The following is a 15072-nucleotide window of genomic DNA, read 5'->3' on the forward strand; positions in this document are numbered from 1 at the left end:
TCCTCCTGAGAATTCTCCTCTCTCTGATTTCTACTTTCTCCATCATACCTCTTCTGTTCAATGAAAGACACTCCATGGCATACAGAGTTTCTGGTCGTATGACTGACGCGTAGTGTTTCAGTTTCAGATTGCGTGATAGGAATTTTTGTTATAAGTGTTTTTTGTCAGTCGGTAGACCAGTTCTAACTTGTTGACTCTCATGGATACACATTTTTCTGACCTTCATGAACTTCTTTCACTTGTGAGACTTGCATTTGTGGGAGATAAAGATCTTATTTATGAACCATTCTGGGCCCATTATTTATATATAGATATTCGCCAGTTCTTCAAACGTTCTGAAGAATTGTTAGTTTGGTTTCAAGTGGAATATAAATTTACCCCACACTTTATAGCGTCTCAAATCTTTCTTAAAAACTTATTTTCTTATTTTCTATTACAATAGTCTCCCTCCTCCAATTAGCACTGCTGTATAACTTATAAGAATAGTGCCATACTGTAGTATTTGGATTATTTAAATAAAAGAAGTGCCATGCTGAGTAGCTCAGACGGTGGAGGCGCTGGTCTTCTGACCCCAGTTTGACAGGTTCGATTCTGGCCAGTTCAGTGGTATTTGAAGGTGCTAAAATACGTCCTCCTAGTGTCGGTAGATTTACTGGCACATAAAAGGAATCCTGCGGGACTAAATTCCGGCACGTCGGCGTCTCCGAAAACCGTAAAAGTAGTTAGTGTGACGTAAAGCCAATAACATTATTAATAAAAGAAGGATTTGAAAGTCTGCTCCAATCTGAATGCTAATCTCATCTTTCTTCTTTACAATGGATCGCTGCCTTTCAGTTAATATTCAGAGCAGAGTGGCCGTGCATGCTACTGAGCCAAGCTCTGCATTCAGGAGGCGAATGTATTTCAACCCCAGCATCGCCTGTATGGAGAATTGTTTCCTGTGGTTTCCCGTTTTCACTTCCAGGCAAATGCTGGGACAGTTCCTATTCGTAGGCCACAACCAATTCCGTCCAAGTCCTTATCCAAGTTTATTCATTCTCCATATCCACCTCCATGCCTTATGGCTAGCGTACTGACCTTTGGTTCGAAAGATCCCGGGCTCGATTTCTGGCCGGGTCGGAGGTTTTCAACTTTCATTGGTTAATTCTGATGGTTCGGGGGCCGGTTGTATGTGCCGTATTCAGCACTAGAATTCATTACAAGTAATGCCTCGTTCATACAGACGCGCAAGTCGCCAATACGGCGTCAAGTTGAACGACCTGCACCAGCCTCTTCGGAGGTCTTACGTCGCAATTATTCAATCACCATCATTCATTTCATCAGCTCCTCAACTAAGGTTGACGGCAGGGAGGGCATCCGGATGTAAAAGCATGCCATATAATTTCATTTCACCTCGTCCCCTATCCCGTAGCAAGAAAAACGTGTCTACCATAAGTATCATGTTTACTTCAAGTTGTATTCTTTTGAATCCAGATATTCAGTCACTTTAAAACATAATTCTACCATCCCTGCTATTTCTTTCAAGATATCTATCTATCTATCTATCTATCTATCTATCTATCTATCTATCTATCTATATTTCTTTCTTTCTTAATCCGTTTACCCTCCAGGTTTGGTTTTCCCCTCGGACTCAGGGACTCCTCTACCGTCTCAAGGGCTTTGTCCTGGAGTGTGGGAATTTGGGTCGGGAGGATACAACTGGAGAGGACGACCAATACCTCGCCCAGTCGGCCTCACCTGCTATGCTTAACAGGGACCTTGTGGGGGGAGGAGGGCGAAGATTGGAAAGGAGACACAAGGAAACGGCCGTGGCATTGTTAGGTGCCATCCCCCCCTTTTTCCTGGAGGAGAAGTGGACTTCGAGGATGGTTGAGGTGGGAATCGAACCCCCCCTCTACTCAGCTGACCTCCCGATGCTGAGTGGACCCCGTTCCAGTCCTCGTACCACTTTTCAAATTTCTTGGCAGAGTGGGAAATCGAGCCCGAGCCCCCGGGCGTCGACAGCTAATCACACTAACCACTACGACACAGCGGCGTCCAGCTCCTCGGCTGATTGGTCACTGTTGAGTACTTCCTTTCAGAGGTTCCCATGTTCGATTCCTGGACGGGTCAGAGATTTTTGCCGCATCTAGCTAATTCCTCTGGCTTGGACACTAGCTTTTTATGTTTGCCTCAATACGTACTTTCTCAGACATACACAACACAGCACCACACTAGCATTCACCACAGAAACGTGTAATAGCGATGGAGTTTGGAAGAGCGTCGGGCCGTAAAACAATGCCAAGTCCACATGACGGCACACTTCACGGCTCCGATCCCATGAGAGTGTGAGAAAAGTGGCAGATTATTATTATTATTATTATTATTATTATTATTATTATTATTATTATTATTATTATTGGTGCTATGTCAAGTCTCTGCCGAACATGATTATATGTCATGTTGTTATAATGAGTCAGTCCGAGTGTCCACCTGGGCAGTTTCATATTTATGACATAGGGGGCCTGTTCGTATTTCCTTGTGACAGTACGTCATTCTCGCGCACAATGACTCTCATTCGCTTATCAAAGGTGGCGTCATTGTCTGAAGTGATTATTTACCCAAGGTATTTAAACTGCTTGGTCTTATGCATACTGAATCGTCTGTCTTGTGATTTTGTCTTTCATTCACGTTTGATAGAGGGCGTGAATAGTCAGTGTAGGCTTGACAATAGGATGGGATGTTGTAAATATTTTTATTATAGTTTGTATATTTTTTTTTTTCGTCGATATCCTTGGATGACAGTAGTGTTTGACGTGGTGGACTAGGTTTTAGAAATAGTTAGCAAGACTCAGTATTCGGTCAAGTTTTGGCTTGACTTGCTAACTAGCTGTGAAGTGCTTCTGTAATAGTGCTGCATTAGTCGGCGTAAATGTAAGAGATGTACACATGAAAGCTTAGTTAACAGAGTCTAGTCCCTACCAATAAGCCACGCGTATACAAGTTCGTCGTTTATTCTTTCTATGGACTTAGTAAATAGGTTATGAGTTGTCATTAACATTTTGTCTTAAGTTTCATTGCTTCAATATTATGGATGCTTGTTCAAGTGATTGACACTTTTCTTTAGCTACATTATTTTAGTATTCAGTTTCATTTTTTACCTTCTGAACATGTCAAGTAAGATCAAACTTGATCATTTGTTGGTTCGTTTCGAACATATTTTGTGGTAATGCCTATTTGAGCACTGGGCTAACAGTAACTTAAGGGTGCAATTTTCTTTAATTTCCTTAGTTATTGCAATTTAATCTGCACCAGAATTATGATTTTTAATGAATATTATATAACCGACCCAAAGCAACTGCAAGTTAGAAGTTAGTTCCATTCGGGAGCTGTATGATATCCTACGTTAGTATATGTAACCAGTGTACAACTTTAATTAAATGTAAATTTGGAAAGCTATATTTTCCACGGATCGTGTAGATTAAGTCACAGTTTTAGTTTGGAGTCTGAGTTTTCGATTATCAGTTTTTTGTGTGTTTTCTTCATGGTTTTGCCGTCCTCATGATTCACTTCTATGTTTAAAGAAAGACTGTAAGAATTTCATGTACACAACTATTCTCAGCTGAAATGTCGTTATATGGATTTTTACCGCTGGTGGATTAATATTATTTTCCCTACTACACGGGACGGAGAATAAAAGTGTCCTTAGATGCTGAAAAATAAGAGGTTGTCTACAATAATTTCTGTCAAAACTACGCCGGGGGCTTGAACAGCAATATTATTGGGATATAGGAATTTGATTATTAACTTTTACGCGATAAATAAACGAAGGTGGAAAGTACAAAGTATGCAGGGAACTAAGACTACAAATTATCGGAATATAGTAATCAGCTGATTTTGTATTTATTTACACAACTACCATGTGCATGTAGCAACAATCGTCAACAATCCAAAAACTGTTAAGTACCGTAATTATCCAATGAAATTACCGTGTATTCTCTTTAACTTCTTTTTAAATCGAAGTTTACAGGCGAATTTAATTAATTATTACTTTCGTGATAGTCTGAACGGATAACTATACGAAATATCGTAAAAGTTGCGGCGGAGTTACTATGAGTTACAACTCCTTATGATAATCTGCCTTTGTAAGTATTATACCAACGAACCTACAGATATTTGAAAATATTGTTTAAAAGTTAATATTTTTACCTAAAGTATTTCCTAAACCTAAAATTCGAACGAGGTACACATAGCTAGCCTACTTAACCTAGAAAACGTAATCTACTGAATACCAAATGAATTACTTGTTATAAAATTCAAATAAATATCAATATAAATATAAATATAAATATACTCCCAATATAAAGCACTAAACATAGTCCGACTCATTGGCTGAACGGTCAGCGTACTGGCCTTCGGTTCAGAGGGTCCCGGGTTCGATTCCCGGCCGGGTCGGGGATTTTAACCTTAATTGGTTAATTCCTACGGCACGGGGGCTGGGTGTATGTGTTGTCTTCATCATCATTTCATCCTCATCACGACGCGCAGATCGCCTACGGGCGTCAAATAGAAAGACCTGCACCTGGCGAGCCGAACCTGTCCTGGGATATCCCGGCACTAAAAGCCATACGACATTTCATTTTTTTACCATAATATAAATAGCACTAAATGGAACACACACACATAAAATTTAAACAATTTCAATAGGTTTTAACTACTTTATCACTACAACAATGCAATAGCCCTCTCAACAGCCAACCGTTCACAAGCGCATCCAACAATGGGCATTCCCCTTAGGACGACACAAACACTCAGTCCCTAGGCTAGGCATAATTAAAATCACCTGACCCGGCCAGGAATCGAACCCTGGGCCGCCGGGTGACAGGCGGAAGTGTTGACCCCTACACTATTCGTTAGTCTGGTGTCTGGGCTGATACCCAGCCGATATGGTGACACCTGCAGCTCGGCTATCTGCTTCATTGGGACACGCAAGCCTCCCCAACGTGGCAAGGTCACATGGTTCGCAGGGAAAGTCATATTGTATATGTTTGTATTGAGGAAAATATAATCTATTCAAAGAAGTGAAAAAACAAAATGTGATCTTTTAACGAATGTTCATGTCCAAAGTTCATTTCCTCCATACGGTCATCGTGATTGAACTTTCAGGCCAGGTTTCCATTATACTTGTTCATAATGATAACACTAATGCTGTATTAGGCTACTTAAAGGTCATTCAGTCAGAACATAGTAATGCCCTTTCTCCTTTCTCTCTACAAATAAGGTCATTATTTCACTTTGAAATTCTTTCTGGCTGATCAGTTCCAACGTGAAGCTTCAGTGGAGGTCACTCCCCCGCAATTAGCCTGTGAGTAAGCGCAGCACCAAATGAGAATAGTTAAGGCTAGAAGAACGCTGAGTTAATCTAAACCAAGAGAAATTGACAAGTTGTTTTATGTCGCACCGACACGGATAGGATTATGATGATGCTTGTTGTTGAAAGTGACCTAACATGTAGGTCATCGGCCCCAACACATATAGGTCTTATGGCGACGATGGGATAGGAAACGACTAGGTGTGGGAAAGAAACGGCTGTGGCCTTAATTAAGGTGCAGCCCGAGCATTTGCCTGGTGTGAAAATGGGAAACCACGGAACACCATCTTCAGGGCTACCGAAATTTGAGTCCGAACCCACTATCTCCCGAATACTGGCTATGGCTATAGAGCCAAGCTCTGCATACACAAGACGAGTAGGTTCGAACCCCACCGTCGGTTTCCTGTGGTTTGCCATTTTCACTTCCTAACAAATTCCGGGACAGTTACTATTCATCGCCTTAGCCGATTCCTTCCACCTCGTTACCGAATTTCATTCACCATATTCATTAGCTCCTCAACTGAGATTGGTGACAGGTAGGACATCCGGCCGCAAAATCATACCATGTAATTTAATCTCACATCACCTTCGAAACCGTATCACGAAACGGGACTAAGGCGTAGACATACATACTAAGGATATTCTGACTGACAAAATGTTACAAGTGGTTACTGAAATGATTTATGTGAGAGTCCTTAAGTACACGGAAGGAGAAAATACAACCAGCATTATTTCATAAGTCCGCCTCTGTGGTGTAGTGGTTAGCGTGATTAGCTGCCTCCCCCGGAGGCCCGGGTTCGATTCCCGGCTCTGCCACGAAATTTGAAAAGTGGTATGAGGGCTGAAACGGGGTCCACTCAGCCTCGGGAGGTCAACTGAGTAGAGGTGGGTTCGATTCCCACCTCAGCCATACTGGAAGTGGTTTTCCGTGGTTTCCCAGTTCTCCTCCAGGCGAATGCCGGGATGGTACCTAACTTAAGGCCACGGCCGCTTCCTTCCCTCTTCCTTGCCTATCCCTTCCAATCTTCCCATCCCTCCACAAGGCCCCTGTTCAGCATAGCAGCAGGTGAGGCTGTCTGGGCGAGGTAATGGTCATTCTCCCCAGTTGTATCCCCGACCAAAATTCTGAAGCTCCAGGACACTGCCCTTGAGGCGGTAGAGGTGGGATCCCTCGCTGAGTCCTAGGGAAAAGCCGACCCTGGAGGGTAAACAGATGATGATGATTATTATTTCATAAATGTTTTATTACAATACAGAATTTTTGTTGAACATTTCAACGCCCAAGTGTCCAATCTGCGTGTGCGTCGACAGTTTTATTGTACATGATCATGCAAATTGACATACTTGCCTTTAACAGGCACGTGTGAGACTTATAATAGGTTAACATCATCTGGGAAGCCGGTAGACATTGCTTTACCGTTGAAGAAGAATCAACTAAATTACATAGGTATTATTTACAAATATTTTATTGAAGTATGCTAATATATTATTAAGATGAATATTGAATTTTCACGACCGCATTGTAATCGAAACCGACTTTCAACCTATTAGGTCGTGTTCCGTACATTTAGTACGTTCTGAAGAGATGTTAAGTGTAGAACAAAAATGGCCAACCGGACACCAGTGGGATCCGAACCCACAACAATGCGGTCGTGAAAAATTCAATATTCATTGACTTGGCCCTCAACGGGCGACTTAAACGCACTCTACAGTGTGATGGCAGTAGTGCCAGACCTGTAGCTTAGATCATTTCCAAGAGAACAAAGATGGTCTAGGCTACCATGGCTCAATTGCTAGAGCAACCGACGCGAAATCGGGAGGTTGTGTGTTCGGATCCCACTGGTGTCTGGTTGGCCATTTTTGTTCTGTACTTAACATCTCTTCAGAACGTACTAAATGTACGGAACACGACCTAATAGGTTGAAAGTCAGTTTCCATTATTGAGATATTATTCTTTAGTGCATGACATTGCACATTTCAATAATATACAATGTACAGACTTTATTGAAATACATTATATATATATATTTGTAAACATATTTTTTTCAATCTTAATAATTCCAGTTTTATATAAGTTTGTTCAGATATTTCCTTTTCTGTACTTTACTGTAAAAATTCTTTGTATGCTATTTGTCTGCATAAAATTCATTGTAATTTGAAATGCTATTGTAAGTGGGGCTGTGCACTAAAGTTAGTATTGTCATCATCATCATCATCATCTGTTTACCCTCCAGGTTCGGTTTTTCCTTCGGACTCAGCGAAGGATCTCACCTCTACCGCCTCAAGGGAAGTGTCCTGGAGCTTCAGTACCTCGCCCAGGCGGCTTCACCTGCTATACTGAACGGGGGCCTTGGTGAGGGATGGGAAGATTGGATGGGACAGGCAAGGAAGAGGGAAGGAAGCGGCCGTGGCCTTAAGTTAGGTACCATCCCGGCATTTGCCTGGAGGAAAAGTGGGAAACCACGGAAAACTACTTGCAGGATGGGTGAGGTGGGAATCGAACCCACCTCTACTCAGTTGACCTCCCGAGGCTGAGTGGATCCCCTTCCAGCCCTCGTACAACTTTTCAAATTTCGTGTCAGAGCCAGGAATCGAACCCGGACCTCCGGAGGTGGCAGCTAAACACACTAACCACTACACCACAGAGGCGGACCTACTAAGTTATAATAAACAATTATTGTAGCCAGTGGCCATAAAAGAAATACATACAATAAAATTAAGTTACATCTTAATAATGAGTGCAAAGTGCATATCGTGCATAAATGATGTGCCTGCATCGCCGTAGTCACTACAGAACTGAGTGAGAGTAATTCGTCTCTGTTGACACCATAGCGCATTGCACCGACCACACCGTTCGCATTCACAAGTGCTTCGTCCGGGATGTGCAAAGTCTTATCCCTGCAGACACGACCATGGAATCCGTGTACTGCGAATTCGTCATTGTGTGTCGCAGGCCATAGTCCGCATCGTTCCATTCTGAAGAATTCATTGTTCATTCACGTAGAATTCCAACCATATCTCATTTTTCTTGCGCTGCAGCTCTTCTGATATGCCCTTGTAGATAGAAGGAGCATTTTTTGCCTCAGTTGTTCTATGAAGAAACGCTCTATGATGAACTCGTATGTTAGCCTAAATGGGGTGAATTTAGAAACACACAGATATGATGCTATGATCTGCTCGATCTCCTTAAGAATTATCTTGATGAGATACATTCATATTAGATCTCTACCACATAGGTATTATCGTGGTATTGAAAATCTTCATAGCAGTATACATGTCACCATAGGCATCATTATGGTATTGAAAATCTTCATAGCAGTATACATGTCACTATAGGCATTATCGTGGTCTTGAAAATCTTCATCCCCAGAGTCAACGCAAGAGCTGAATATCATTGGTGGCCAATAAAGCTTCCGTTATTCTATTTCTGATGAGTTTAGTGAGGGTAGTTCCAGTTGTCTGTAGTGTTATTCCGAGGTAGTTAAAATCCTTCGCCATTTTAATCAATTTTTGGTTTGGTGCGAGAAACAGCTGTTCATTTCCCGTTATTTTTCCTACCTTCCTAAATATCATATGTACTGTCGTTTGTTCATTTATCTCTAAGTTAGGACCTGGAGGACCTCTATGTTTGATGAGCCTGCGCACGCGTAGAATGTTACGTGCTCTTTTAGACTGCCAAAGCACTTGGTAACGTCTGCTAAGTTATGGAGTCTAGAACACCTCATTACTACTAACTACAGCAATCTTCTCTCTCTTTCGCCTCCTTAAGATTTCTCCCCACAATACATCTAATAATAATAATAATAATAACTCCACCACTGAAATTTTTTGCAGGTACCCTGAATGCAAATTCCTTATTTAAACTGGTAAACAGAAAGAACTGGAAATTATTTTAGATAAACATTAAACACAAATTCTAACAGTACAAGAAACAATATATTTGGATGAAAATGTAACAGAAACCAAGAACCATAGAATTTTTAAGGGTAAACCAGCTATCAAAGTTATGAAAGGGACGCCACTAATAGGTGCTGTTTTTTATGTTCATAAAAATATAATAGAATTCAAATCTAGTTCAGAAAGGATATTTCATCTCACAGTTAAATTAAAAAATAAACAGTACACCTTTGTGCATTGTCATGCACCAATAAATAAAGATAACAAGAAAAATCCCGGTAAAATAAAAGATTTCTGGGATCTGCTGGAAGAGGAAATATCCCAAATCCCATAATTAAATGTTGTGATACTACTGGGGAATTTTAGTGCACAAATAGGAAGGGGAAAAGTTTTTCGGGAAAGAGTAGGAGAATATCCAGCCCATAAAAGAACGAACGAACATGGAATGAGACTATTTAATCTCTGTAAAGCCGTTCAGTTGAAATTAATGTCGACTTTCTTCAGAAAACTATCAAGAAGAGGTAAAATATGGATATCTCAGAATCCAATGTTGAGGGAATTCCAGTTGGATCATGTGGCCATTTCTCAAAGTAGTGTTAAAGAAATTATGAATGTAAAAGTAGTAAGAAATTGAGAATCTATAGTTAAACTCGAACTCCTCTCCCATAAAAATCAAAAAATACAAATGAACTTAACGAGGTATAATATAGACAGACTCAGCATCCCACAGGAAGCAATAAAATATTTTCAAGAAGAAATTCAAGTAACTCAATATAGTAATTGGCAAGAATTATCCAAGCAGTGCAGCAAAGGACGTATTCGCGTCAACAAAAACCAAAAAGAAAGTTCGGTGGAATGAAACTTGTGGAGAATCGCTAACAGAAAGAACAAAACTATGAAAAAAATGGAAATGCTCTGGGAAGAAAGAACACTTGGAGCATTTTAAACAGCAAAGGAAAGAAACGGCAATAATAATAAGGAGTACTAAGAGATGTTTTATAAAGTCACAACTTGTTGACGTACAGGACAACATTGTAAAAGAGGAAAAAAAAAACTCGCACAATTTCTATCAAACAACCTGAAGGGCTATCAAGCTCCAAGTATTTGCTTCAGAGGTGAAAATACAGAATGGATCTAACCAACACCAACAACTGTGAAATACTAGCAAAACACTTCGATCAACTTCTGAATTGTGAAAAAAGGAGCCACACGTTAGAATTTCCAGAGAATCATGAAAACGTAGAAGCAGATTCAACACCTATTGTCGAAGAAAATGGGAAAGCAATTAAAACCCTAAAAACAACATAGCTAGTGGAGAAGATTCCACTATAGCTGAACTTATAAAATTGTCTTAATCAAATATCATAAACGATCTTCAAATCATATTTGACGAAATCTGGAAAATGGAGAAGATCCCGGAAGAATGAAAAGTGATCTTATACATCCTTCCCATAATAAAGGTAACAAATAAGATGTCAGCAGCTATAGAGGTATATCCCTTTTGCCAGTGGCTTATAAGAGAATTTCAACAATATTACTGAACAGGTTAGAAGCAACTCTCTTGATAGTCATTTGGATGGATATCAGAATGGATTTAGAAAGGGAAGATCTTGATCGGAACAGATATTCTACCTAAAGTTGATAATCCGTCACAGATTAATGAACTCCAAAGACATAGTAGTCACATTTATATATTTTAAAAGGGATTTTCACTCTGTGATAAGGAAATACTAGATAAAATAATCCGAGACTCGGAGTTGAAACCAAATTGGCAAAGCTAATCCGCAAAACCCTCAAAAACACCATATCAAAAGTAAAATTTATGGGTGAAATATCTAAACCATTCAGAATAAATGCAAGTGTAAATCAAGGCGATGGTTTATTTCCACTCCTATTTAATTGCGTCCTGTAGAAAATAGTAAGTATTTGGAATAAAAATCTGAAAGAACACAAACAATCACGAATAACACTGGGAAGAAAGAACAGAGGTGTTGAAATAAACTGTTTAACATTAGCAGGTGATTTTGCCATACTTTCAGAGAACCTGAAAAATGCAGCAATGTAAGTCAATCCCTTGGAAGAAATACCAACAGGACAGGTTTAAGAATATCTGAAAGAAAATTATGACAACTATAAAAATGCTCCAGAAGTTCTAATAACAGGAATTGGTCGAGTATGGAAGATAAATAAATTCAAATATTTGGGAGAAGCAATTCAAGAAAATGGTTTGAAAAAATCTGCTGTAGAAGAAAGGATACACAAGATGGAAAGAGCATATGGTATTACTAGGAATATCTACAAAAAAAAGTGTTTATCTAAAAACCTCAGAATGCAAACCCATAACACAGTAGTCAAACCGGAATGCCTAAACGTGAGTGAATGACAATTACTGAATTATAAGCTGAATAAATTAGAAGTACTGGAAATAAAAAAAATATACGGGAAATTCTCTGTCCGCTAAGAACTACAGAACTCTGGAAATATAGAAAACATAACAGATACAATGCGGAAGAGGCGATTGATATTTTTTGGCCAGAGCAGGAAATGTCAAAAACATTAGTTGATATTAGTTGTGACTGTATAGGAAAATTGTACAGAGTGAATGTTGTGCAAAATATAATTTTCGCACTTTACGTTCCATACCCTTCAATATTTCGTCGTTTCATTTCAGTGATATGCATTCAGGGAATAAGGAGACGAGGCTGCTCGACAAAGCGGTATGCTCCGGTATGCAATGAGTGATATTATCAGATGAATAAGCTTGAGTGGATTTTTGAAATTGGGAAGAATCACAAAATGGAGATAAAATTGGAATTCAAGAGAAAAATGGGGCACAGACCAGGTAAACACATAATAGGAAATCTGCCACTTGGGGGACAACTCTGAATGTAGATCAGTGGTAAATTAAATTATCGGATATAAATTCCTGGTCCTTGTGATACATGCAGCTGTAATTAAATTGTAGGCGTATACATTTTTCAGCCAGGTCCGTCGTGCAAGTTATTGTGTTTATCTATTTGTGCAAAATCCTCATGTTCAGTTCCCGACCATTCCAAAGATTGTCATTCTCGACTGACAACTGAAGGGTTTCACCCATCCTCAGGAGATGAACTGAAGCATCTCTGGATAAAAGAGGCAGGTAGCCCGGCCAGAAAAGCCAACAATGCGAGCGAGGATATCATCAAGCTTGGCACGTGACACTCAATTATCTGCAGGCCATCTGGCCTGTCTTGGCAAACCCAGGCCCAAAATGAGCTGTATATGTCACGATTTAAAAAAAAAAATCACGGTAAAATTTGTTTTCAGTATTTTACGGCTTATTTATATTATACCGGTGTGTATGTATGTGCTGTAAATACACTCACGTTTTCTAACATGCTAGTATTTAAAATGAAATTGTTTTCCTTAGCTTTGTTTCTCTTTGTTTCTAGATATTTTGACGACAATGCTGATCTTGTCAGTGCAAGCACTGCATCCTATTTTACCTATTGCTCTTTGTTTATACTCTCCACTTTAAATTCATCATTGTCCAGTTCAGTTATTTCTTACTTTTGTCCATCTCCATGGATAAATGGTCAGGGGTCCCGGGTTCGATTCCCGGCAGGGTCGAACGTTTTAACCATCATTCGTTAATGTCGCTAGCACGGGGGTTGGGTGTATGTGTCGTCTTCATCATCATTTCATCCTCATCATGACGCGCAGGTCGCCTACGGGTGTCAAATCGAAAGACTTGCACCTGGCGAGTCGAACATGTCCTCGGACACTCCCGCCACTAAAAGCCATACGCTATTTCATTTCTTACTTTTATATTGTGAGAAAAAAGATTTTCTTTCTTTCTTTCTTTCTTTCTTTCCTTCTTTCTTTCTTTCTTTCTTAATCAGTTTACCCTCCAGGGTTGGTTTCTCCCTCGGACTCAGCGAGGGATCCCACCTCTACCGCCTCAAGGACAGTGTCCTGGAGCTTCAGACTCTGGGTCGAGGGATTAAAATGGGGAGGATGACCAGTACCTCGCTCAGGCGGCCTCACCTGCTATGCTGAACAGGGGCCTTGCGGGGGGATGGGAAGATTGGAAGGGATAGACAAGGAAGAGGGAAGGAAGCAGCCGTGGCCCTAAATTAGGTACTATCCCGACATTTTCCTGGACGAGAAGTGGGAAACCACGAAAAACCACTTCCCTAATGGCTAAAGTTAGAATCGAACCCACCTCTACTCAGTTGACCTCCCGAGCCTAAGTGTACCCCGTTCCAGCCTTCGTACCACTTTTCAATATTTTTGTGGCAGAGCCTGGAATCGAACCCGGGCCTCCGGGGGTGGCAGCTAATTACACTAACCACTACACCACAGAGGCGGACTTCTTTCCTCTTTTTTTTCTTAATCCCTTCACCAACCAGGGTTGGCTTTTCTCTCTGACTCAGCGAGGGATCACACCTCTACCGCCTCAAGGGCGTGAGACTTTGTGTCGGGAGTATACAACTGGAAAGGAGTACCAATACCTCGCCCAGGTGGCCACATTTGCAATGCTGAACAGGGACCTTGTGGAGGTGATGGGGGTATCAGAAGGGATAGACAAGGAAGAGGGTAGGAAGCGGCCGTTGTCTTAAGTTAGGTACTATCCTGGCGTTTGCTTGGAGGAGAAGTGGGAAACCACGGTAAACCACTCCTAGGATGAAACAAAGAAAGAAAGAAAGAAAGAAAGAAAGAAAGAAAGAAAGAAAGAATAATAACCGAGAGAGTGGCTGCGTGGTTTGGGTGACGTAGCTGTCAGCTTGCATTCCGGAGATATTGGGTTCAAATCCCACTGTCGGCAGACCTGTAGATGGTTTTCTATGGTTTCCCATTTTCACACCAGGTTAATGCTGCGGCTTTACCTTAGTTAAGGTCCCAATCGCCTCCTTCCCATTCCTAGCACTTTCCTATCCCGTTATCAACATAAAACAATATGTTTCGGTGTGATGTAAAGCAAATCATATATTTTAAGTCATTTTCAATGATCTCCCATTCCTTTTTTAAAACAATGGCAACTTTAGTAGTAGCCCATCACTTTCAGTGTTCTCATCTCACAGCTTTAGTTATGAAGATTGAATTTATTGAATTGTTGTGTTTAGTTACGAAACAGCTCGTCGTCCCATGTGGTCTAGTGGCTAGGATAGCTGGCTTTCACCCAGCAGGCCCGGGTTCGATTCCCGGCATGGGAAATATTTTTAAATCTCCAAATTATGACTGTTTGATTTTCTTTGCAGGGCAGTAGCTTCGTCAGCGCCCGTTGTGCAGCAGTCTACCGCATGCAATGAATTCCCACGCCGGGTGTCGGCTGTCTTTAACGCGACCTCGCCCGCCTGTGCTGCCGCCATCAGCCGCTCGTGGCAGGCTATCAACAGGGCAGCCAACTATCGTAAGTAAGCATTCAACTGTCTCGCATCCAACTACTCTCTGCAGACGAGAACAATATTCCAGTTTAAGCTTATACACAGCTCACAGACTCGCAGCTAGCTTTACGTTATTCGATGTTGGAGGATATCTCGATTTTGAGGGATGTCTCGATATGTGGAAGTGAAGAATTTCCCATTTCCCTCTCTGCAGTTTCCTACTTTTGTACTTTTATAGAAATAACTCTTGCCATTTCAGTTTAATTCTGAGTTATATTGTGTTCAAGTTTTCCATTGTACTCTTGGATTTTCATCACCTCTGGAGGCTGAGTTTTTGGTTCTTAGTTCATTCATCGACATCTCTTAAAATCGAATTGAATCGAATGAATCGAGTATTCTCTAATTGATTGACATATGCCGTGTCTGATCAAGTGATATGAGTATTCAATATGTGCTAGC

At 40.8% G+C, this 15072-nt stretch overlaps 1 protein-coding gene and 1 non-coding gene across 4 annotated transcripts in view; both read left to right on the plus strand.

Annotated features, from left to right (window-relative positions):
* The window catches only part of LOC136867280 (lysosomal Pro-X carboxypeptidase), a 137977-nt gene that overhangs the window by 89943 nt on the left and 32962 nt on the right, over positions 1–15072 (plus strand). For all 3 annotated transcript variants that reach the window (XM_068227066.1, XM_067144431.2, XM_068227067.1), the window contains one exon: positions 14488–14639. In XM_068227066.1, the coding sequence (XP_068083167.1) occupies positions 14488–14639 (152 nt within the window). The remainder of the gene's footprint in view (positions 1–14487; positions 14640–15072) is intronic.
* Positions 14371–14442, plus strand: TRNAE-UUC (transfer RNA glutamic acid (anticodon UUC)). The gene has a single exon. It is a non-coding gene; the product is annotated as a tRNA-Glu (tRNA).

Source organism: Anabrus simplex, chromosome 3 (assembly GCF_040414725.1).
Source record: "Anabrus simplex isolate iqAnaSimp1 chromosome 3, ASM4041472v1, whole genome shotgun sequence".
NCBI classification, from domain to species: domain Eukaryota; kingdom Metazoa; phylum Arthropoda; class Insecta; order Orthoptera; family Tettigoniidae; genus Anabrus; species Anabrus simplex.